A 25,452-nucleotide genomic window follows, 5' to 3' on the forward strand; every position below is an offset into this window, starting at 1 on the left:
GTACACATTTGAGTCCTTTCCTAGGGTACTGGTTTGTAACATTGCAAAAACTGGAACACATAGTGCAAAAAGAAAAATCAATTGTAATCCACATGAGGTAGTAGGTAATTACCACAGTGGGTAGTTTTCCTCACAAGCACGAGATCTCCTCTGGGAGGGGTTGAAGTCTTCCTCCTGGGTCCCCTATTTCAGAGCACAAAAGTCCTTCTTTAAGCTATGTGACAGCCTCATCGCTGTCACGGCTAGCATTGGTGCTCTCTGCAGCTGCAACTCCAGCAGAAACTTCATCTGCGATCTCCTGGTGGCCTTCTGTGGCAGAACTTAGAACTGCAGGATCACCCTGTTCTGGAGGATCTTCTGTAAGCCTTGACCTTTTTCTGGTAGGTGACATATTCTCTGGACAGCAGTAAAGGATAGACTCTTGGTCTTTCATAGCCAGGAGCTTAAGATTCGGTGGTGGTTCCGGAGTTCATGGAGCAATATCAGTGGAATCCTCCTTTTTCAGCCAAAAAGTACAGTAGGTAGAATCCTTTCAGCTCCAACATGGAGTCTCAACCAGAGCAAACCAGAACAGCCCCACCTCCTTCTGGTAGCCAGCAGGACTCGCCCACTTCTGCCCAAAAGGGGGGAGAATGGAATGGTGAGTTCCATTCTGTCTAAGATAGCTCTGCCAGAAATGCTGCCACCTGGTGAACCAGGCACATTACATATGAACAATTGCATAAAGATATTAGGAATGTACATTGTGGGGGACCTGAACAAAATACATAAGATGACATTTTGTTAGCCCATTAGAGATAGTAGCAGGGTGCAGAAGTGGTAACACCACTCTGGGGTGTTATAAACTCATTGGCTATTACTGTCTTCTCTCCCTCAGTTATAGATTCTATCTGTGTGACAGGCATCATGGAATAACTAGTAAGCATTTTCTAATGCTAGTTGGGAAATTGCTTATTGGTTAAGCCTTTAACCACTTCAGCCCCGCTAGGTGAAACCCCCTTCATGACCAGAGCACTTTTTACACTTCGGCACTACACTCCTTTCACCGTTTATCGCTCGGTCATGCAACTTACCACCCAAATGAATTTTACCTCCTTTTCTTCTCACTAATGGAGCTTTCATTTGGTGGTATTTTATTGCTGCTGACATTTTTACTTTTTTTGTTATTAATCAAAATGTAACGATTTTTTTGCAAAAAAATGACATTTTTCACTTTCAGCTGTAAAATTTTGCAAAAAAACCGACATCCATATATAAATTTTTCGCCAAATTTATTGTTCTACATGTCTTTGATTAAAAAAAAAATGTTTGGGCAAAAAAAAAAATGGTTTGGGTAAAAGTTATAGCATTTACAAACTATGGTACAAAAATGTGAATTTCCGCTTTTTGAAACAGCTCTGACTTTCTGAGCACCTGTCATGATTCCTGAGGTTCTACAATGCCCAAACAGTAGAAAACCCCCACAAATGACCCCATTTCGGAAAGTAGACACCCTAAGGTATTTGCTGATGGGCATAGTGAGTTCATAGAACTTTATATTTTTTGTCACAAGTTAGCGGAAAATGATGATTTTTCATTTTTTTTCTTTTTTCCTTGCAAAGTCTCATATTCCACTAACTTGCGACAAAAAATAAAAAATTCTAGGAACTCGCCATGCCCCTTACGGAATACCTTGGGGTGTCTTCTTTCCAAAATGGGGTCACTTGTGGCGTAGTTATACTGCCCTGGCAATTTAGGGGCCCAAATGTGTGAGAAGAACTTTGCAATCAAAATGTGTAAAAAATGACCGATGAAATCCAAAAGGTGCACTTTGGAATATGTGCCCCTTTTCCCACCTTGGCAGCAAAAAAGTGTCACACATCTGGTATCGCCGTACTCAGGAGAAGTTGGGCAATGTGTTTTGGGGTGTCATTTTACATATACCCATGCTGGGTGAGAAAAATATCTTGGTCAAATGCCAACTTTGTATAAAAAAATGGGAAAAGTTGTCTTTTGCCAAGATATTTCTCTCATCCAGCATGGGTATATGTAAAATGACACCCCAAAACACATTCCCCAACTTCTCCTGAGTACGGCGATACCAGATGTGTCACACTTTTTTGCTGCCAAGGTGGGCAAAGGGGCACATATTCCAAAGTGCACCTTTCAGATTTTGCAGGCCAATTTTTACACATTTTGATTGCAAGGTACTTCTCACACATTTGGGCCCCTAAATTGCCAGGGCAGTATAACTACACCACAAGTGACCCCATTTTGGAAAGAAGACACCCCAAGGTATTCTGTGAGGGGCATGGCGAGTTCCTAGAATTTTTTATTTTTTGTCACAAGTTAGCGGAAAATGATGATTTTTTTTTTCTCTTTTTTCCTTACAAAGTCTCATATTCCACTAACTTGCGACAAAAAATAAAAAATTCTAGGAACTCGCCATGCCCCTCACGGAATACCTTGGGGTGTCTTCTTTCCAAAATGGGGTCACTTGTGGCGTAGTTATACTGCCCTGGCAATTTAGGGGCCCAAATGTGTGAGAAGTACCTTGCAATCAAAATGTGTAAAAAATGGCCTGCAAAATCTGAAAGGTGCACTTTGGAATATGTGCCCCTTTGCCCACCTTGGCAGCAAAAAAGTGTGACACATCTGGTTTCGCCGTACTCAGGAGAAGTTGGGGAATGTGTTTTGGGGTGTCATTTTACATATACCCATGCTGGATGAGAGAAATATCTTGGCAAAAGACAACTTTTCCCATTTTTTTATACAAAGTTGGCATTTGACCAAGATATTTTTCTCACCCAGCATGGGTATATGTAAAATGACACCCCAAAACACATTCTCCAACTTCTCCTGAGTACGGCGATACCAGATGTGTGACACTTTTTTGCTGCCAAGGTGGGCAAAGGGGCACATATTCCAAAGTGCACCTTTCGGATTTTGCAGGGCATTTTTTACACATTTTGATTGCAAAGTTCTTCTCACACATTTGGGCCCCTAAATTGCCAGGGCAGTATAACTACGCCACAAGTGACCCCATTTTGGAAAGAAGACACCCCAAGGTATTCCGTGAGGGGCATGGCGAGTTCCTAGAATCTTTTATTTTTTGTCGCAAGTTAGTGGAATATGAGACTTTGTAAGGAAAAAAGAAAAAAAAAGAAAAATCATCATTTTCCGCTAACTTGTGACAAAAAATAAAAAATTCTAGGAACTCGCCGTACCCCTCACGGAATACCTTGGGGTGTCTTCTTTCCAAAATGGGGTCACTTGTGGCGTAGTTATACTGCCCTGGCAATTTAGGGGCCCAAATGTGTGAGAAGTACCTTGCAATCAAAATGTGTAAAAAATGGCCTGCAAAATCTGAAAGGTGCACTTTGGAATATGTGCCCCTTTGCCCACCTTGGCTGCAAAAAAGTGTCACACATCTGGTATCGCCGTACTCAGGAGAAGTTGGGGAATGTGTTTTGGGGTGCCATTTTACATATAACCATGCTGGGTGAGAGAAATATCTTGGCAAAAGACAACTTTTCCTATTTTTTTATACAAAGTTGGCATTTGACCAAGATATTTTTCTCACCCAGCATATAGGGTATATGTAAAATGACACCCCAAAACACATTCCCCAACTTCTCCTAAGTACGGCGATACCAGATGTGTGACACTTTTTTGCAGCCTAGATGCGCAAAGGGGCCCAAATTCCTTTTAGGAGGGCATTTTTAGACATTTGGATCGCAGACTTCTTCTCACACTTTCGGGCCCCTAAAAAGCCAGGGCAGTATAAATACCCCACATGTGACCCCACTTTGGAAAGAAGACACCCCAAGGTATTCAATGAGGGGCCTGGCGAGTTCCTAGAAATTTTTTATTTTTTGCATAAGTTAGCGGAAATTGATTTTTTTTTTTTTTTCTCACAAAGTCTCACTTTCCGCTAACTTAGGACAAAAATTTCAATCTTTCATGGACTCAATATGCCACTCAGCGAATACCTTGGGGTGTCTTCTTTCCGAAATGGATCCATGGCTTTTTAGGGGCCCTAAAGCGTGAGAAGAAGTCTGGAATATAAATGTCTAAAAATGTTTACGCATTTGGATTCCGTGAGGGGTATGGTGCGTCCATGTGAGATTTTATTTTTTGACACAAGTTAGTAGAATATGAGACTTAGTAAGAAAAAACAAAAACAAAAACAAACAAAAAATTTCCGCTAACTTGTGCCAAAAAAAATGTCTGAATGGAGCCTTACAGGGGGGGGGGGGGGGGGTGATCAATGACAGGGGGGGTGATCAATGACAGGGGGGTGATCAATGACAGGGGGGTAATCACCCATATAGACTCCCGGATCACCCCCCTGTCACTGATCACCCCCCCTGTAAGGCTCCATTCAGACATCCGCATGATTTTTTACGGATCCATGGATACATGGATCGGATCCACAAAACACATGCGGACGCCTGAATGGAGCCTTACAGGGGGGTTATCAATGACAGGGGGTGATCAGGGTGATCACCCCCCTGTCACTGATCACCCCCCCTGTAAGGCTCCATTCAGACATCCGCATGATTTTTTACGGATCCATGGATACATGGATCGGATCCACAAAACACATGCGGACGTCTGAATGGAGCCTTACAGGGGGGTTATCAATGACAGGGGGTGATCAGGGTGATCAGGGTGATCACCCCCCTGTCACTGATCACCCCCCCCTGTAAGGCTCCATTCAGACATCCGCATGATTTTTTACGGATCCATGGATACATGGATCGGATCCACAAAACACATGCGGACGTCTGAATGGAGCCTTACAGGGGGGTTATCAATGACAGGGGGTGATCAGGGTGATCAGGGTGATCACCCCCCTGTCACTGATCACCCCCCCTGTTAGGCTCCATTCAGACATCCGCATGATTTTTTACGGATCCATGGATACATGGATCGGATCCACAAAACACATGCGGACGTCTGAATGGAGCCTTACAGGGGGGTTATCAATGACAGGGGGTGATCAGGGTGATCAGGGTGATCACCCCCCTGTCACTGATCACCCCCCCCTGTAAGGCTCCATTCAGACATCCGCATGATTTTTTACGGATCCATGGATACATGGATCGGATCCACAAAACACATGCGGAAGTCTGAATGGAGCCTTACAGGGGGGTTATCAATGACAGGGGGTGATCAGGGTGATCACCCCCTGTCACTGATCACCCCCCCCTGTAAGGATCCATTCAGACATCCGCATGATTTTTTACGGATCCATGGATACATGGATCGGATCCACAAAACACATGCGGACGTCTGAATGGAGCCTTACAGGGGGGTTATCAATGACAGGGGGTGATCAGGGTGATCACCCCCCTGTCACTGATCACCCCCCCTGTAAGGCTCCATTCAGACATCCGCATGATTTTTTACGGATCCATGGATACATGGATCGGATCCACAAAACACATGCGGACGTCTGAATGGAGCCTTACAGGGGGGTTATCAATGACAGGGGGTGATCAGGGTGATCACCCCCCTGTCACTGATCACCCCCCCCTGTAAGGCTCCATTCAGACATCCGCATGATTTTTTACGGATCCATGGATACATGGATCGGATCCACAAAACACATGCGGACGTCTGAATGGAGCCTTACAGGGGGGTTATCAATGACAGGGGGTGATCAGGGTGATCAGGGTGATCACCCCCCTGTCACTGATCACCCCCCCTGTTAGGCTCCATTCAGACATCCGCATGATTTTTTACGGATCCATGGATACATGGATCGGATCCACAAAACACATGCGGACGTCTGAATGGAGCCTTACAGGGGGGTTATCAATGACAGGGGGTGATCAGGGTGATCAGGGTGATCACCCCCCTGTCACTGATCACCCCCCCCTGTAAGGCTCCATTCAGACATCCGCATGATTTTTTACGGTTCCATGGATACATGGATCGGATCCACAAAACACATGCGGACGTCTGAATGGAGCCTTACAGGGGGGTTATCAATGACAGGGGGTGATCAGGGTGATCAGGGTGATCACCCCCCTGTCACTGATCACCCCCCCTGTAAGGCTCCATTCAGACATCCGCATGATTTTTTACGGATCCATGGATACATGGATCGGATCCACAAAACACATGCGGAAGTCTGAATGGAGCCTTACAGGGGGGTTATCAATGACAGGGGGTGATCAGGGTGATCACCCCCCTGTCACTGATCACCCCCCCCTGTAAGGATCCATTCAGACATCCGCATGATTTTTTACGGATCCATGGATACATGGATCGGATCCACAAAACACATGCGGACGTCTGAATGGAGCCTTACAGGGGGGTTATCAATGACAGGGGGTGATCAGGGTGATCACCCCCCTGTCACTGATCACCCCCCCTGTAAGGCTCCATTCAGACATCCGCATGATTTTTTACGGATCCATGGATACATGGATCGGATCCACAAAACACATGCGGACGTCTGAATGGAGCCTTACAGGGGGGTTATCAATGACAGGGGGTGATCAGGGTGATCACCCCCCTGTCACTGATCACCCCCCCTGTAAGGCTCCATTCAGACATCCGCATGATTTTTTACGGATCCATGGATACATGGATCGGATCCACAAAACACATGCGGACGTCTGAATGGAGCCTTACAGGGGGGTTATCAATGACAGGGGGTGATCAGGGTGATCAGGGTGATCACCCCCCTGTCACTGATCACCCCCCCTGTAAGGCTCCATTCAGACATCCGCATGATTTTTACGGATCCATGGATACATGGATCGGATCCACAAAACACATGCGGACGTCTGAATGGAGCCTTACAGGGGGGTGATCAATGACAGGGGGGTGATCAGGGAGTGTATATGGGTGATCACCCGCCTGTCATTGATCACCCCCTGTAAGGCTCCATTCAGACGTCCGCATGTGTTTTGCGGATCCGATCCATGTATCCTTGGATCCGTAAAAATCATGCGGACGTCTGAATGGAGCCTTACAGGGGGGTGATCAATGACAGGGGGGTGATCAATGACAGGGGGTGATCAGGGAGTGTATATGGGTGATCACCCGCCTGTCATTGATCACCCCCCTGTAAGGCTCCATTCAGACGTCCGCATGTGTTTTGCGGATCCGATCCATGTATCCATGGATCCGTAAAAATCATGCGGACGTCTGAATGGAGCCTTACAGGGGGGTGATCAATGACAGGGGGGTGATCAATGACAGGGGGTGATCAGGGAGTGTATATGGGTGATCACCCGCCTGTCATTGATCACCCCCCTGTAAGGCTCCATTTAGACGTCCGTATGCGTTTTGCGGATCCGATCCATGTATCCGTGGATTCGTAAAAATCATACGGACGTCTGAACGGAGCCTGACAGGGGGGTGATCAATGACAGGGCGGTGATCAATGACAGGGGGGTGATCAGGGAGTTTATATGGGGTGATCATGGGTGATCAGGGGTTTATAAGGGGTTAATAAGTGACAGGGGGGGGGGGTGTAGTGTAGTGTAGTGTAGTGTGGTGTTTGGTGCGACTGTACTGACCTACCTGAGTCCTCTGGTGGTCGATCCTAACAAAAGGGACCACCAGAGGACCAGGTAGGAGGTATATTAGACGCTGTTATGAAAACAGCGTCTAATATACCTGTTAGGGGTTAAAAAATTCGGATCTCCAGCCTGCCAGCGAGCGATCGCCGCTGGCAGGCTGGAGATCCACTCGCTTACCTTCCGTTCCTGTGAGCGCGCGCGCCTGTGTGCGCGCGTTCACAGGAAATCTCGCGTCTCGCGAGATGACGCATATATGCGTGACTGTGCGCAGGGCTGCCACCTCCGGAACGCGAATCTGCGTTAGGCGGTCCGGAGGTGGTTAATAACCAGGCCTGAAAAGGCCTTAATAACCAGACACTTTTTTTGTGATTTAGTGCACATGGTGGTTCAACTGTTGGAACTTTTTATGTGTTGGACTGCCAAAATAATTTTTGTGACTTTTTTACATTATGCATTGTAGGGATTTGCTTTGGTAGGCAGGGTAAGCGGACGCAATACAGAGGCAAGACCACGGTTGAAAAGCTAAAGCTCCTTAAGTCACCTTGGTTTAAATCCTGGTGTTCCATTCACACCTTGCTGCAGGTACCGCATAAGAAGGTCAAGTCCTGATGTTCACTTCACACCATGCTGCAGGTACCGCAGAAAGAGTCCCAGACCTGGATGTCGTTCCCTTGTCCTCCCAGACAAGTCGCAGGCATGCATCCAGATACAAGCCTCACACAGAGACACAGCCTCAGATCCCAATACAGAGATTCCACAGCTCGACTATCACCTGTAGGATCATTCCACACCCAGCTGAGCTGCTGGCTGGGTTTTTAAACCCCAGCCCAAAACGTGGCCTGGACGTGGGGAACAGCCACCCACCCTGCTCTTTGGCTGCTCCCAATAAGAACCGTCCCGGTGCCGCTGACACACAAAATAACCGGTTTCTATCTGACTGAGGCCAGGAACCTCGGTGACACGTACCTTCCATCAATGAGGGACCCTTGCGCCTTCCTATATACCCCCCCCCCCCCTTTGTTCAACCCTGAGGGGGTGAACAAGCCAGACAGTGGACTCGGGACAGGGAATCCACGTTTCCTTGTAACCGGCCTGCCCTGTGTTCTACTGTAAACGTAAAGTTCTGTAGAGACAAGAACCATCTGGTGACCCGAGCATTCCTCTCTTTGGCCTGGCTCATCCACTTGAGAGGGGAGTGATCGGTCACCAGACCGGATTTCCTCCCCAACAGATAATAGCGGAGAGACTTGAGTGCCCACCTGATGGCCAGGCACTCTCTCTCTCCACTATACTGTACCGGGTCTCCGCTAGAGTGAGCTTATGGCTGAGGAAGACAACGGGATGCTCCTCCCCGTTGTCTTCCTGAGACAGTACGGCACTGAGGCATACTTCGGAGGCGTCGGTCTGTACCACAAATTCCCTCTTGAAATCGGGCATCACCAAAACCGGGGACCCACAAAGGGCCGACTTCAAAGCTGAGACAGCCTCTTCCGCCTGGTCATTCCAGCAATCAAACTATCACGGACTTCCGTCCCTTTAATAGCCCTGTCAAGGGAGCCGCTAAAGTGGCAAAATGGGGAACAAACCTCATATAATAGCCCATCATTCCCAGGAACTACTTTACTTGTCTAGAGGTGGCAGGTCGGGGCCAATTCGGTATCGCCTCTATTTTGTTTACTTAGGGTTTGATGACTCCGCGCCCAATGACATACCCAAGGTATTTAGTCTTCTCTAACCCTATCGCAAATTTCTTTGGGTTTGCTGTCAGTCCCGCCTTTCGTAGGGAGTCCACTACAGCCTGTACCTTGGGCAGGTGACTTTCCCAGTCGGTACTGTGAATGATAATATCGTCCAGTTAAGCCGAGGCGTACCGCCGATGTGGACGAAGTACAACATCCATTAGACGTTGAAAGGTGGCGGGGGTGCCATGCAGGCCAAAGGGTGACACCTTATACTGGTACAGCCCCTCTGGTGTGATGAAGGCAGTTTTCTCTTTGGTGGCCTCCGACAAGGTACCTGCCAGTATCCTTTGGTGAGGTTCAAAACAGAAAAATACCTGGCATGGCCTAATTTCTCAATTAGTTCATCTACCCGAGGCATTGGGTATACATCGAACATCGATATTTCGTTTAATTTCTGAAAATCGTTACAAAATCGTAACGTCCTGTCTGGCTTGGGAATTAAGACTATAGGACTGGCCCACTCGCTTTTAGACTCCTCAATGACATCCAGCCGCAATATGAGTTGCACTTCCTTCGAGGTGGCTTTTCGCCGAGCCATGGGTACCCGGCTTTAACAGGATTTTTGCCTGAGGCTCAGCGACAATGTCATGATGGATTACGGAAGTGCGTCAAGGGAGGTCTGAGAACACATCCCTGTTCCGACTAATGAACTCCCTGGTTTCCTGAGCCTGTTTAGAGGAGAGGCTGTCAGCAATTTTTTCTTGTGGCAACAGCTTTCCTTGCTTTAGACATAGGAGCTGGAACCTCTTGTTCAAGAAAGCCCGGCCGTGGGCTGTCTTCCGTACAGGTTTCTCTATCTTTCCAAGGTTTTAGTAAATAAACATGGTAAACCTGCTCTGGCTTTCGCCTCCCCGGCTGGTGTACCTTGCAATTTACCTCTCCAATTTTTTCACGTACCTCATAGGGAAGCCATAGTTCGTGTTCATGGGTTCCCTCTGCTGTGCACAGTCCGCTCGAACATGGCCAGGCTTCCGACACCACCAGCAGATTATTGGAGCGGGGTCCACAAGGGTTACGTCCCGGGCGGGTTTGGTGGGCACCGGTTGCCGGGTCCTGGGTGAAGAGTTACGGGATTTGACTGCCCCACTCCTAACAGAACCCCCCTGTAAGTTCCGGGTAGCCTCATAGCACTCCACCAGGTCGACCATCTCCAGCGCATTACCTGGAGAGATCTGGCCAATCCATTGCTGGAGAGGGGGTGGTAGAACCTGTCTGCTAACAACTGGTCCAAGATAGCAGTGGGGCTCAGCACGTCAGGTTGTAGCCACTTTTGCAACAGGATGAGCAGGTCATAATACTGGGGTCTCACGGGCTCAGCTGGGTTGAACCCCCTCTGATGCACCCGCTGGGCCTGGACCAACACATTCAGCCCCAGTCTTGCCAAAATCTCCCCCTTTACCTTTGGGTAGTCGGCCGCTTGATCGTCCGGCAAGTGAAAATACACCCGCTGGGACTCTGATGTCAGAAAAGGAAAGACGACCTCAGCCCACTGGTCTTGGGGCAACTTTTCCCTGGTGGCCACTTTCTCATACATCGCCAGGTAGGTCTCAACATCATCTGCGGGGGTCATTTTAGGGATCGCTGCATGGACTGCTTTCCGGGCATCATGTACGCTTGGGGTTGCTCCTGCTCTCTGCAAAGCCAATATATGTTGTAGCAGCAACTGGTTGGTCTCCTGCTGTTGCTTATTAGCCTCGCGTTGCTGCAGGTTAGCCTCCACGAGGGCCTTCATAACAGCCTCCATTTCATCACGTGACGAAATCAGGTCAGGTTCTAATTTAGCCGGTTTCATGAATGACATACAACCGTGTGCAAACCAACAATATTTCGGCGTTCACGCCAGCCTCACTGCGCTTGCCCCCATCCTCCACCAATTGTAGGGATTTGCTCTGGTAGGCAGGGTAAGCGGACGCAATACAGAGGCAAGTGCACTGCTGAAAAGCAAAAGTTCCGTGTTTATTCGTTTATTCACACAAAAAGGCAGAAAAGAAAATATAAACAAAGTCACCTTGGTTTAAATCCTGGTGTTCCATTCACACCTTGCTGCAGGTACCGCATAAGAAGGTCAAGTCCTGGTGTTCACTTCACACCATGTTGCAGGTACCGCATAAAGAGTCCCAGACCTCGATGTCGTTCCCTTGTCCTCCCAGACAGGTAGCAGGCATGCATCCAGCTAAAAGCCTCACACAGAGACACAGCCTCAGATCCCAATACTGAGATTCCACAGCTCCACTATCACCTGGAGGATCATTCCACACCCAGCTTAGCTGCTGGCTGGGTTTTTAAACCACAGCCCAAAACCTGGCCTGGACGTGGAGAATAGCCACCCACCCTGCGCTTTGGCTGCTCCCAATAAGAACCGTCCAAGATCGGATTTTCAGCCACACTAAGAAAAAACAGTGTCAGCGAGCACTAGCTGCCGCTGACACACAAAATAACCGGTTCCTATCTCACCGAGGCCAGGAACCTTGGTGACATGTACCTTCCGTCAATGATGGACCCTTGCTCCTTCCTACAGCATACAGATTTCTACAAAAAACTGAAGACGATGTACTGCTTCCAAAAAAGTGACAGCCTTTATTCCATGTGCACAGCAAAATCTGATACAAAATCGATGCCTATGCGTTTTGGATCATATGATGCTGATCCTTACTCGTGACATAACACGTAAGGATCAGCAACATATGATCTGAAACACGCAAACATGGATTTTGTATTGGATTTTTCTGTGCACATGAAATAAAGGCTGTCACTTTTTTGGAAGCTGGAAATCGTCTTTAGTTTTTTGTATATTGGGTCGCACTACCTCCCAGTGCGGTCCGCGCCTCCACATTACATTTGTTACAAGTGAGCACAGCTTCTTTGCCTTTTTTCACATACAGCTTTCCAATATGTTTTTTTTTTTAGCAATTTCTTTTCTTTTTGATAAGTTGTTGTTTTTTAACCCCTTAAGGACCGGGCCATTTTTCACCTTAAGGACCAGGCTATTTTTTGCAAATCTGACATGTGTCACTTTATGTGGTGATAACTTTAAAACGCTTTTACTTATCCAGGCCATTCTGAGATTGTTTTCTAGTCACATATTGTACTTCATGACAGTGGTAAAATTGAGTCAAAAAAAATAATTTTTTTAAATAAAATAAAAATTACCAAAAATTTGGAAAAATTAGCAAATTTCAATTTCTCTACTTTTATAATACATAGTAATACCTCCAAAAATAGTTATTACGTTATATTCCACATATGTCTACTAAATGCTTAGATCATTTTGTGAATGCCAATATTTTTTGGGGACGTTACCAGGCTTAGAAGTTTAGAAGCAAATCTTGAAATTTTTCAGAAAATTTCTAAAACCCACTTTTTCAGGACCAGTTCAGGTCTGAAGTCACTTTGTGAGGCTTACATAATAGAAACAACCCAAAAATGACCCCATTTTACAAACTACACCCTTCAAGATATTCAAAACTGAATTTACAAACCTTGTTAACCCTTTAGGTGTTCCTCAAGAATTAATGGAAAATAGAGATAAAATTTCACTTTTTGGGCAGATTTTCCACTTGAATCAATTTTTTCCAGTTACAAAGCAAGGGTTAACAGCCAAACAAAACTCAATATTTATGGCCCTGATTCTGTAGTTTACAGAAACACCCCATATGTGGTTGTAAACTGCTGTACGGGCACACGGCACGGCGCAGAAGGAAAGGAACGCCATACGGTTATGGCAAGACAGATTTTGCTGGACTGGTTTTTTGACACCATGTCCTATTTGAAGCCCCCCTGATGCACCCCTAGAGTATAAAACTCCAAAAAAGTGACCCCAATTTGGAAACCACAGGATGAGGTGGCAGTTTTGTTGGTACTTTTTTAGGGTACATATGATTTTTGGTTGCTCTATATTACACTTTTTGTGAGGCAAGTTAACAAGAAAAAACTGTTTTGGCACCGTTTTTATTTTTTGTTATATACAACATTCATCTGACAGGTTAGATTATGTGGTATTTTTATAGAGCAGGTTGTCACGGACGCGACAATACCAAATATTGACTATATTTATCACTCAAACACAAACCCAACCGCTTCTATGCCGTCAGCGGCATAGAAGCGGTTAATCCACAGCGATCGCAGATACAGGGAGTCACAGGACCCCCCTCAGCATTTACCCAGGGTGCCTGCTGATTGATTTCAGCAGGCACCCAGTTCCGATCACCTGTATGCCCTATGTCCCCAAGAGGTTAACCACTTCCCGACTGCCCATTGACTATAAACGTCCTGGGCGGTGGGGTTTATCTCTGTTCAGATGTTTTGAAACGTCCTTTCAGGGATAGCAGCTGCACGCTAAGCATGCAGCTGCTGTGCTGGGGGCCCAGTGTCAGTGACAACAGGGCACCCCAGAGAGAAGGCAGGGACCGTTCCTGGGTGTCACCTGCCTTCTAGATGACTGAAGAAGCGCTGTGTATACAGATCAGGAAGCAATGTGCTGCTTCCTGTCCGGACACGGTGTTCATGTGACCCGCGTGCCTCACATCACGTTTTTCTCATCCATTTAACATGTATAAAAAATTTATATACGTTAAACAGATCAGCCTGATACTATCTGGTCACCATAGAGTTCTATTGTAAAAAAAAAACAGTATACTTTTTTTTCCATTGTACTTTTTTATTTTTACCAGACTCTGCAGGATACAAGAACATGTTGTGCTGCGTTTTTGTATCCCTTTTTTCTAACATATTCAACAAAAGGAGGCATAAAACGTAATGTGAACCCACCCTGATCGCTCATGGGGATGTGGCACACTCTGGTTGGTTGAGGCGTTTGTGGTCTGGTCAGAGGGGAGTGTAATGCGCTAGTCATGTGGTATAATGACAAGTATGGTTTGAACCAATGAAAATTAAGGTGTGTCTTTGGAGTGGGGCATGCGCTATAACAAGAATGGGACGCTGAGCGCACTTGTGCTGGGAGCTGGAGACCCGTCCGCCCGCATCCACCTGTTCCCAGCTGGTATATGAAGATTGGTCGGTTGGAATATCTATCATGTATATTGATTATGTGATTGGTGAGCACACTGCTGTTTTATATAATTAATCAAGGAGTTCTTGTGATTGGCAGGTACTGTTTCTGTGCACTATAGATACTTACAATATTCACTATATGTTCATGCTTCAGAAAGACTATGTAGTAGTCGAAACATTGCACTATTTGCACATTATGTCCATTATATGGATCCCACTTGAATAAAGGAACTTAAAGGGGTTCTGCAGTTTGTTTAAACTGATTATCTATCCTCTAGATAGATCATCAGCATCTGACCAGTGGGGGTCCGACAACCGAGACCCCCGCCGATGAGCTGTTTGAGAAGGCAGCAGCGCCGTGGCCTTATCACTGTTTACCGCAGGCCCAGTGACGTCACGACTAGTATCAACTGGCCGGGGCGCGGCTAAGCTCTGTTCACTTGAATGGAGCTTAGCCCCACCCAGGCCAGTTGATTCTAGTCGTGACGTCACTGGGCCTGCGGTAAACAGTAAGAGGGCGCTGCTGGAGCGCCGCTGCCTTATCAAACAGCTGATGATAGAGGATAGATCATCAGTTTAAACAAACTGCAGAACCGCATTAAGGAGGATGCCATCTACAACATTCTTTGGTATCTATAAACCGGATTGGTCATCATCAGTATTAAAATCTCGGAAAACCCCTTTAAACCTAACACGTTTATCTAGAAAAGCTACTTGAGTTTTCCTACTCCACCCTCCTGGAGTGAGATGTCTTTAAAAAAGTCAAAGTCATAAATCTGGACTGAAACTCATTAACATAGCTAACCACGCCTACTTCCCCACTCACATTTCAAAATTGGCGTGAGTGGTGTAACTTTTTTTTTTCTTATTTCTCCGGAGCTGTGTGAGGGCTTGATTTTTGTGGCACGACTGGTAGTTTTGATTACCATTTTTTTATTGCATTTTATTCAACTTTTTGGTGGCAAATAAGCAAAAAACAGCAATTTTTACATAATTTTTTACAGTGTTCTACACGCCAGATAAATTAAATGATAATTGCGAGGAATATAGATTATGATTTACTGTCAGCCATGTTCCCACACCAGCCATCTGCTGTCAGATAGCAGAGGTAGTGAACTCCACAGGGGGGCCCTGCTTCAAAGCCTAGCCAAATAGCAGAGAACTTCTAGCAGGCCACCTTTGTTTACCATGTCTAATCTCCATTCAGATAGCACGGATCCTGCAGGAAAGCTTCCCTGCAGGGGGTCTAGGTCATTCCCCAGTTCAATGGACATTATCAGACATGCCATAAGGGATTATGAATCGCCCGTCCATCACAGACAAACCAGGTACATATTTGTGTCCCTGTGGCCACGATGAACAGGCCCGTTGTCATAGTTTGGTGGTGGGATGCCAGGAAAGGGAGATATACATATCTCCCTACAGAAACCAAATAATGGTACCATGCTTAGACTCTACTGGTAGCCGGAAGCCAGGTGGACTCATTGGTCCCAGAACCACCTCCCTGCAACATTCTAGTCTGGAGCCATGAGCCCTAATTTGTTTTGTGGCTCATTTGCTGCCAGCCCCAGCAGAGGGGGAGTGGACCCCTCCCAAAAGCTGGGAGGGGAAGGGCCAGCTACAGGTAAAAAGGCTTGTGCCAGCAAGTGGGCGTGTCTTTTCTTCTGATGGGGGGGTCACGCTGCATACTTGTTTGGAAGGGACCTGGAAATGGCTAACATCACTGCCTCCCATGTGACTACAGTCACGCCTTACCGAAACCCATTATTCATCACCACCCAAAGGACTCATCCATCTGGTAAACTGACTTTTGTTCTGCTTAACCCTGTTGTACCTTGCCATCTGTATTTACCACTCAGACCACTATATATATTTTCTGTGTATGTTGTGTTATGTCTAGTGAGCCCTTAAGGCAATTAAATATATAATTTAATCTTGTCCTTTTCTGGTATCTTGATTACAAATCCTTACGTCCGTGTTTCAGCCTAGTTATACGCTACTGCGGGTTGGTTTCTCACCCTATATAATCCGTTAGCAATCCGGGCTTATATCAAACGAGAAGCTGGTGGCAGTCTTCCCAGGCTGAGGAGGCGCTGTTTCACTGTAGCAGTAAAAAGGCTCTCTCAGCTTGTTGACTCTCTGTGCCCCTGTGGACAGGAGGAGTCTGTGAACACTGTACCAAGCTGACCTTACCTGCTCCTCAGGGACGGCGTAACGTCACGCCTTGGTAACCAGTGACTATACCGTATCTCGCTGGCTCTACGTATTTGACGTCCGACGTCAGTCGGGGTACGGTATTCCTCACAATAATTATAGTGTAAGTTATTATGGAAGCATCAATACAGAATATGTGGATGGGATTTTAGTTTTGCTATTTTTTCGGGGAAAAGGGGGGTATTTTTTCTTTTTCTTTTTTTACTTAGAAATAAAAAATAAAAATAAACTGTATTTAGAGTAAATTCTTTATTTTACACTTATTAGTCCCACAAGGGGATTTTGACAGATGACCTTCTAATCGCTTCTATAGTACACTATACTGAAAGGCACTAACAGGCTGCACCTCACAGAGGGAGCCTCCTCCCTCTAAACCCCTTAGATGCTGGGGGTCACTACTGACTTTGGTATCTAAGGAGTAAAATTGCAAGACTCGGCACTTCTACGACAAAAAGTCTCTTGCTTTCCGCTGCACTGGAGACCCATGTAGCGCTTATTCTAGGCCATCGCAGAAACGCGGCACTCTAGAATAAGGCCCAGTTATGACTACCATAGAAACCTGTATCAGCAGTGATCGAGTTTTTACATAAAGTGCAGATTTCCAAAATAGATAATAAAGAAAACCTAACTTGAAAACATATGATTGGGCCACTGAAGAAGGAGTACGCATAACTATGAAACGTGTCTGGTATTACTGGCAATGTAAAATCCACGACCCACTAAAATAACCCACTGGACCTATTGAGGCAAAATCCCGATGAAGGCATAAGTACAGATGAAGTGTGGAGTGCTCCACAGATACCACATGATTTATCTTGTGAAGGTTCGGGCAGCTGAGGCATAGTGCATTCTACCATGTGGACGCCGGAACCCAGCTACTACAGTACAGATATTGCTGCCCGCACTGGAGATACAGAGAGCAGGTGAGTTACCCTACGAAGGTCAGGGCGGTTTGTGGCAAAGTGCACCCTACCAGGTGGGTGCCGGGATGAAGCAAACCACAGTACAGGTACTGCTGTCCGCGCTGGGGGCATAGACGTTGAATCTGAGGTGAGGGCCATAGCTACCACGTGGGATGCCACGGTGGATAGCAGTATAAAAAATATATCTCCTAACAGTGAGTATAGACTCCTGACCATTGCTGAATATATATTACCATCTATACAAAGGAGACTCAGAAAACCAATGCATGGGAACCATAGGTGAATTGTACAGTATATCTACACAACAATCTAAAACACCCTTTTGGATTGACGATTTGTTTGCATATTATTTATATACTGCTGATGAGTTGTGTATAATTTGGAAAGAAAAAAAGACAGACAATGTAACCATATTGATGACCTAATCCTGAACATTCTTTGAACTACAATATCAGCTGAATACTAATCCAGCTTTCAACTGGACCAGCAGGGACATATACAGAGGATAGAAACTATCTATATAGTCCCATATTGGATCTATATGTGGAAGTAAAGGGAGATCTAACATATTTACCCCATATACGGAAAATAGAGGGGCATTGGTGTTATTCGTGTATTTTTTTAATATATTTTTAATATATTTTTATAGATAAAATAAAGGAATATGTGGATGATATAGACTAAATACCTCTGGATTATTCCAAATGAAGTATGCCTGTCTATATTTATAATATATTTGGATTGACGGGGTGAGTCATAGAGCCAGAGCACCTTTATCCAGAGCAAGAAAGGGGGTGAGCCGCTAAATTAAATCATTTTTTTCTTATGATTAGGCTAGTACAAGTGTTTTTTTTTTATAACAACGCAAGCAAGGTAAGCCAAGCTCCAATTCCTCTATTTTTCCACACGTTGACGTGAATGGTTCATGCATTATAATTACTAATATATTGAATATAGTAGAATGCAACCTATGCATTTAGTATATTGATTATACAGTATTAAACATATATTGTATGTTTAAAATTTCTATTTTGAAGATCTGCTGACTCCACCTAAAATTCACTCAGACTCCATGACTCTGACTCTACAGCCCTGGAAGCAAGAAAAGTTAATATGAAGCTCCATCTTCAATAATATTGGTTCTATTGTGTAATTTCAAGAGGTTTTCCAGGAGTGTAAAATTTATGGCCTATTCTCCAGCTAGTGTTGTGTCCGATACATACGTTTACTAAAGCCAGCTATTAGGCATACGGGCCTTGGAGAAAGCCAGACAGGATTCTGCACAAAGTAAAGCCTGATCTGTGAGTTTATTCCCTCTGAGTTATCTTGCTAGGATTCTGCCTGCCTGTTACCAAAATCTCGCATATGGAACTGTTTGAAGCCTGTTTATAGTTGAACTGTTCAGTAAAGAGGAGTTCTAGTTCACTACAAACGTGTGTACCTCCATTATTCCTCCTCCATTATTCCTCCAACAAATCGGTGTGCCACCGTTACTGGCACTGGCGTCACAAACCATAAGGGACCTTGCCACCGGCACACTAAACCTACAACACCCCAGGGCACCTCACCTACCACCCGGCCTGGTCCCTATACCCAGAGAGTGCCCCAGAGGATCTCTGTGCCAGCCTCTCATCACTGCTGTACGCCTGCTCAGGGTATATTAAAAATCGTGAGTACCAAGAGCAACCCTCGGTCTGTTAACTGTCCCCAGTGACCTCACACTCGCTCCCCCTGAAGGACTGGCGTACTGCATGTACACTGAACATCGGCTTTATTACCTCTCTGGTGGAGAAACATTAGAGCCTGCAAATTGATTGCGGTGACATGCCGACACCAATAAAGAAAAATTCCATTTCCAAAACCAGCTATATGCTATTTGTGCATTTGTAGACCACAACTCCCAGCACACCAAAAAGCAATGTGCAAACTAGCAAAAGTCTAGGACTTAGGACTGGCGCTTGGGAACAGCGGGACTAATATTAAGCAGCTACAGATTGACACACAAAGGAGTGTGAAGGCCCTTGCTTATCCACTAGGCAGGTTTTTTGAAAGGCGCAAAAAATGCAGACAGAGGCGTGTATATTTCTGTAGTAAAGAAAACTTTACTGTACAATATTTACATGTTGATCTCTCCACCGATTGTCATCACATTAGCAGGTACACATCTTTTTATGGTTTTCTCGCTCAATATGACAACATACTATGCAGTCTCTTAAAGGCAAAGTAGACATATCGGTTTTCATTCGGGTGCACAGTACTTATTGTAAATATACAGACTCTTGATAGCTCCAAGGGGACATCCTTGATCTAGAGGGGGTGTTCAGGCCTCTTAGCATCAAGTGCCTTAGCTCAAAGTATCCTTTGTTCTTGTAGCCCGTCACAGTTAGGGTATATAGCCTACTGCTCCTCCAGTAGCACAAAAAAGTATTAGGTCAGCACTACTCACTGTTGTTTCAGTGTTCCGGTATGTGGTGGTGCCCGCAGCGTTGGATCCCGGTCTGGGGGTTCCCGTAATTTTCAGCAGCAGATAAGGATGCCACGGCACTCAAATGGATCAATTTCAATTTCTTTTATTTCACCTCTTGTGGCACCGTTTCGACCAAACGGTCTTTATCAAGCACTTGATAAAGACCGTTTGGTCGAAACGTTGCCACAAGAGGTGAAATAAAAGAAATTGAAATTGATCCATTTGAGTGCCGTGGCATCCTTATCTGCTGCTGCTCCTCCAGTGTTCCCAGGGAATGATGCAAAGGTCAGGGCATTGGTTCATCTACAGGCCCAGTGGAATTAATCCTACTACTTCTACCTTTCAAACACTGCTATCTCACCTGATATTTTGGTGTGGAAGGAAATTCCTGGTCTTCCAACACTTTACATGAACTAGTTAGTTGTTGCTTATCATGGCTGCTGCAGTTTTCTGCTGCCAACTCGTCTCTGGTCACACGCCCACTGTATAAGGAGGGAGACTCTCCTACAATACATGCTCTGTAGACCTCTGGCCTAGTTTGTGGCCTCTTTAATGCTCACTTATTTTGCATGGAGACCCCCTCTCCACCACACTTGCTGTAATGGCCATCACTTCACAAAGCGGCCATTTCACTTGCCTTGTGAACCTCACAGATGACCGCAGGTCCTTCAATAGTAAAAGGTCCTGCTCAAATTTGTGCTATATGAATCATTATGCTATAGTTTTTATCACCGCTACCCAAGCGCACCCTTCAGTTTGGCCCTGACTTCACAATCTATAGTACCCACACCATACCACCAATCCTATTACATCTTTTAACATATAATAGCTAACCTTCCAAACACTATATGGTATCAGAATTTTTTTCTTTGCCAAACCATTATTATTTTCCCTAAATGGAATATACAACCCTAAAACCATATTACACACTAAATTCTTTATGATTTTGACGAACATCCAGTACCAACGCTGAGTGACGCAGACTGCAATATTTTTATTATGTAAAATGTAATTAATAGAATATGCAGCATCTTTTAGTCGTATCATCACTGGTCTTTTTAACCCAATACAATATGTAGTTAATTCAGACCAATAGACTGGGGTGAGCTGCCATTGACTGGTGAATGTCCGGCAGCTTTAGATTGTATGAAAATAAAATTCTCAATCAGGATTAAATCAGCTAAATTCACTGACAAAGAATTAGAATACTTATAGATAGTCTGCTGGCAAGAATAATTTTCCTAACACTGATTTAGGAGAGGGCATCTCCTGCAGTCTTGGATTTTTCTTTATTTCAAATTTTGGCAAAAATTCTCAAGAGAACAGTTTGATGGTAAATTATTTATTATGGTCACTTTTAGATGTTATATGGGGGGGGAGCATATGATGGTATTGGTGTTGACAGCAGGAGAGGGCAAGATGGTCATGAGCAGCATGATGAAGAGTCACAATCGGTATGGTGAGGTCAAATCCGGTGAAGGTCAGTCCAGGTAAATTGTCATAATCCGGTGAGTAGTAGTCATCGGGTTAACTTTCCGTCTTTTGTCTTTGGTTCATAGCTCTTTGGCACACTTAGGTACACAAGTAACGTGGCTGAATATAGTTTTTTTTTTAATTCAAGCCTTTTGTGATCCAGAGGAAGGCGAAACAAAACCCCTATGAGGTAAGTGCCAATTGTCCTCATTTTGGGGGAAAAAAAAATTCCTTCCTGACTCCAAATATGGCAATCGGAATAAATCCCTGGATCAATTACCTATGTCCGGTCTTAAATGTGTGCCACTTTTCTGTCCATAAAAGAACCTTAAGACTGTCTGACGTTCAAAGTCCATTTTTGTTCCAGAAAGTTATTAACCCATTGAGATAAGTCACATCCGAGTTTAGCCATGAGAACATCCATTAGGGGTTTGAGCATTCTCCATTTGTTGTAAATTGAACTAGCAAGGTGTACAAGGATGTCAATAGGAGATTTTTCTTACATCATCTCCACACTTTCCTTGCCTTCCTCAGCAGGAGAACTTAACAGCTCAGGGACTATCATGGGTTCTCAAAGGCTTGAAGTCAAATCCGGTATAGGTCCACTAAATCTCGCATAACAGGCTGCACGAGTCCTGTGAAGGAGTTCTTCATAAAGTAGCGAGATAGGGACACTTTTGAAGGTCACTTTAGACTCCAGAAGAATAGTTGCAGGGAGTATATCACTGATGTAAGGAGCTGTGCTGTATGGGTTTGTAGCAGACAAGTCTTATGGATAATTGCTGTTGACATCATATTACTTTTGAGAGTACTGACGTCATAAATTGAGTTCCTGTTGGCTGGAACTTGGACTTCTACTGGCTGCCAGCATAGTTACTCCTGAGGGGCCTGGAGTCCAGGGTTTTTCTCTGATGGCTGCAGATAGATAATATTGTATATGAGATACAATACTGTTCCAAGTTAGTAATTGTACATCTTGTAAATAATTTCTGGTTACAAACTTCTGTGCACTTACATTGCCTGGTATGAATGGTGGTGACATTTTAAGATCTTCCAGATCCCCCCAATCTATTTGCTGGAAGAAGGGATGTTGCCTTATGCAGCCATTTATGCCCAGTCGTCTGCTTGGGTCTTCGCACAGTAGCTGTGAATCAAAACAGTCCATGATTATTGTCTGGATATAAAATATAATGGAGGGGCCATAGGTCATGCCCACTTTGACAGTGGTAGCTCACTGTAATTCCCTCCCTAGACTTGTATCAGTTCCATATTACGTTTTAAAGAACTATGCCCCCATAGTAGAGACACCAGACTTTTAGGTCTAATTGATACATGACAGTGGTGCTTCTCTCTTCTTGAGATTTAATGGTGTCTGCTTTCAATTTTCACATTGAGGAGATCATAATCTCCTTTGGCTACCACTGTGATGGGGCATCAACATGAAGACTTAAATGTATAATGCCCTCTCTTACTGAAAACGACACGGTCATTGTGTATAACATCCCTGTGCTCAGAAGTAAGCATCTCCTCTTCCTCACCTCCTCAATGATGTTCTCCGTCTCAGTGTCAAGATGATGTTCAGGTAAATCTGACACTTTGCAGTTGCAGGTTTTTGCTCCTGTTGTCAGCTGGTAAAGGACAATGCCAAAGGAGTACCAGTCAACAGCTGCATTGTACTTCTTCCCTGCAATGATCTGTCAAGAAGAAGCGAAGACTTCATTACATGTTATGGACAACTAGGGCAGTTTGTCTGTTTTGATACATGAGGCAGCACCTAGTATTCCCTATGTATGGAGTCTATATATCTATCAGTCTCACTATAGTTTATTGCTTCACTCTCTATACACTAACCTCTGGAGCCATGTAGCCCGGTGTTCCTGCATTTTTGTTTAATCCATCCATATTATTGATGGCCAATCCAAAGTCAGCTATTTTAAGATGACCTGAGGCGTCAATCAAAATGTTTGATGGTTTTATATCTCTGTAAAATAAAAAGTTAAGATTGTTCTCAACTATTCTTCTGTACCCAGTGTCCTTGTGAGACAGAAGTAGCACAGTGATGTTACAATATTACAAATCAAGCAGAAAATGGCTATTAAAGTAAAGAAATTGATATACCGATGGATGAAACCCATTGTGTGCAGGAACTGGAGGCCTGATGTTATCTCAGCTGCATAGAATCTGTTGGATAGGATATAAGAGAAGATGTTAGTTCTTAGATCTTTCAGATTATATGATTGGATATTATGTACAGACTTGTTACGGATGGGGGTTTATAGTAAAGTTATTGGGAACTAAAATAAATTAAGAACGTTAACCATAAAACCATTGAACTTACCTGGCACTGGTGATTGGGAGACGTTCTTTTTTTCTGAGGTGGCTTCTTAGATCTCCTCCAGAAGCATACTCCATAGCAAAACACCAGTGCTTCTATGATAAATTGAAGATAGAAGAGACATTGATATTCATTCTACCTATTTTTCAGATAACATACAATGAATCACATCATTCATGGCTCTACCTTGGTTTGGAAAGTCATGCAGCTGTTCACCAAGAAAGGACTTTCAGATGTCAGCTGAAGGATTTTTTTTTCCAGCTGGAGCTGTTTTTCTGCTTTAGCTGAAAGTCCTTTGGTCACAATTTTTATTGCTAGCATCTTCTTGGTGATGTTGTCTGATGCTAGAAAGACCTATGTAGGACAGAATACATAAGGGTGATGGGTGTCATGATCAGAGAATATAGCAATATACATGTGTGTACTGTAAAATACTATATATATATATATTTTTTTTTTTATGTTGCCACTTACTTTTCCATAGGCTCCTTGGCCAATCATTCGCCCAAATGTAAACCTATTGATGGAAATTCGGTTTTCATCTGTGAGGCAGCTTTGAGGGACATTGCTCGGTCCTGATGGAATACAATAAGATATTATTTACTTATTAGGCAGTATTATCCCTGTTACATTGTAATACGAGGGCACAATTGAAGAAAAGAGGCACCGATTTCAAAGGAGTTTTGAAAAGACCCTGTAAATATTTGCTTTAAAGGGTCTTATATTAATATCTGGCTGCTAGTCATCATCAATTCCAAGCATCTCCAAATTAAAAAATCATGCCTGGTTTTCGAGACGGATGCTGTAAGATTATTCCCTTCCTACTCAATGACGTATTATTACTTAACTGACAGTAGTGACTTAAGCAAATCAGTGAAATCTTTAATATAATTAGATACTTCATAGTATAGTCATATTGACGCTACCAAAGAATACTTCTATGACTAAAAGCGCAGATAAAACATAACTTTAATAATTATCAGATAAAATGACATCTTTGTAACTCCAGATAGGGCACAAAATAATTTGGTTTAAATAAACCCTGATGGTGGATGTACTCCACACTTGAACCTATCCCTGGACACCCTGATGCACCCCGCATATTCCCACAGCAAAGCAGGCAATATGGACAATCACAATAAATTAGTAAGTGCCATGTATTAACTTTGTCTATAGGATAAAAGCCATTTTCTGAAGTGAGACAATCCCTTTAAGGGGGTTAAAAGGAATTCATAGTGATGAGCAAATCTTAAAAATTCTGTTGTCTATTGGTTCTCCCATCTCTTTCAACTCTAATTACAACTGAATTGTAAATGTATTTGTCATATATAACAAGCCATTTTAAGAAATCCCTTTCCCTCTCTCTACCTGGCCTTGGCTCCTCTTCCTCCTTGGACTTTGATCCGCCAGTTTTAGGCCTTTTCAAGGACCCACATAAGCTATCTTCCCTCTTCCTTTTTTTAGATTCTTTCTTTGCATTTTTGCCATGTATCTCCTCGGGACATGGTCTTTTCTTTTTGGGCCCTGATGGTTTTGACCCATCTTCACTTCTCTTTCTGTCTCCATGTTCCTCTTTGGGACATGGTCTTTTGTTTTTGGGCCTTGATGACTTAGACCCATCTCCATTACTCTTTTTTCTCTCGCCATGTTCCTCTTTAGGACATGGTCTTTTATTTTTGGGTCCTGATGACTTTGACCCATCTCTACTTCTCTTCCTCTTTCCATTTGATTTAGGGTCTTCTTTAATTTTTTCTGAAGACCCCAT

At 44.3% G+C, this 25,452-nt stretch overlaps 1 protein-coding gene across 1 annotated transcript; it reads right to left on the bottom strand.

Annotated features, from left to right (window-relative positions):
- Positions 1-214: 214 nt before the first annotated feature.
- LOC122942054 (protein kinase C theta type-like) lies at positions 215-25,452 on the bottom strand. Its single transcript, XM_044299548.1, has 9 exons — positions 25,056-25,452; positions 24,162-24,262; positions 23,874-24,041; positions 23,691-23,782; positions 23,471-23,533; positions 23,204-23,333; positions 22,891-23,046; positions 22,368-22,496; positions 215-442 (listed from the first exon to the last, which is right to left on the bottom strand). Exons 1-9 carry the CDS (start codon positions 25,450-25,452, stop codon positions 215-217), a joined length of 1,464 nt encoding a protein of 487 aa, XP_044155483.1.

Source organism: Bufo gargarizans, chromosome 6 (assembly GCF_014858855.1).
Source record: "Bufo gargarizans isolate SCDJY-AF-19 chromosome 6, ASM1485885v1, whole genome shotgun sequence".
NCBI classification, from domain to species: Eukaryota; Metazoa; Chordata; class Amphibia; order Anura; family Bufonidae; genus Bufo; species Bufo gargarizans.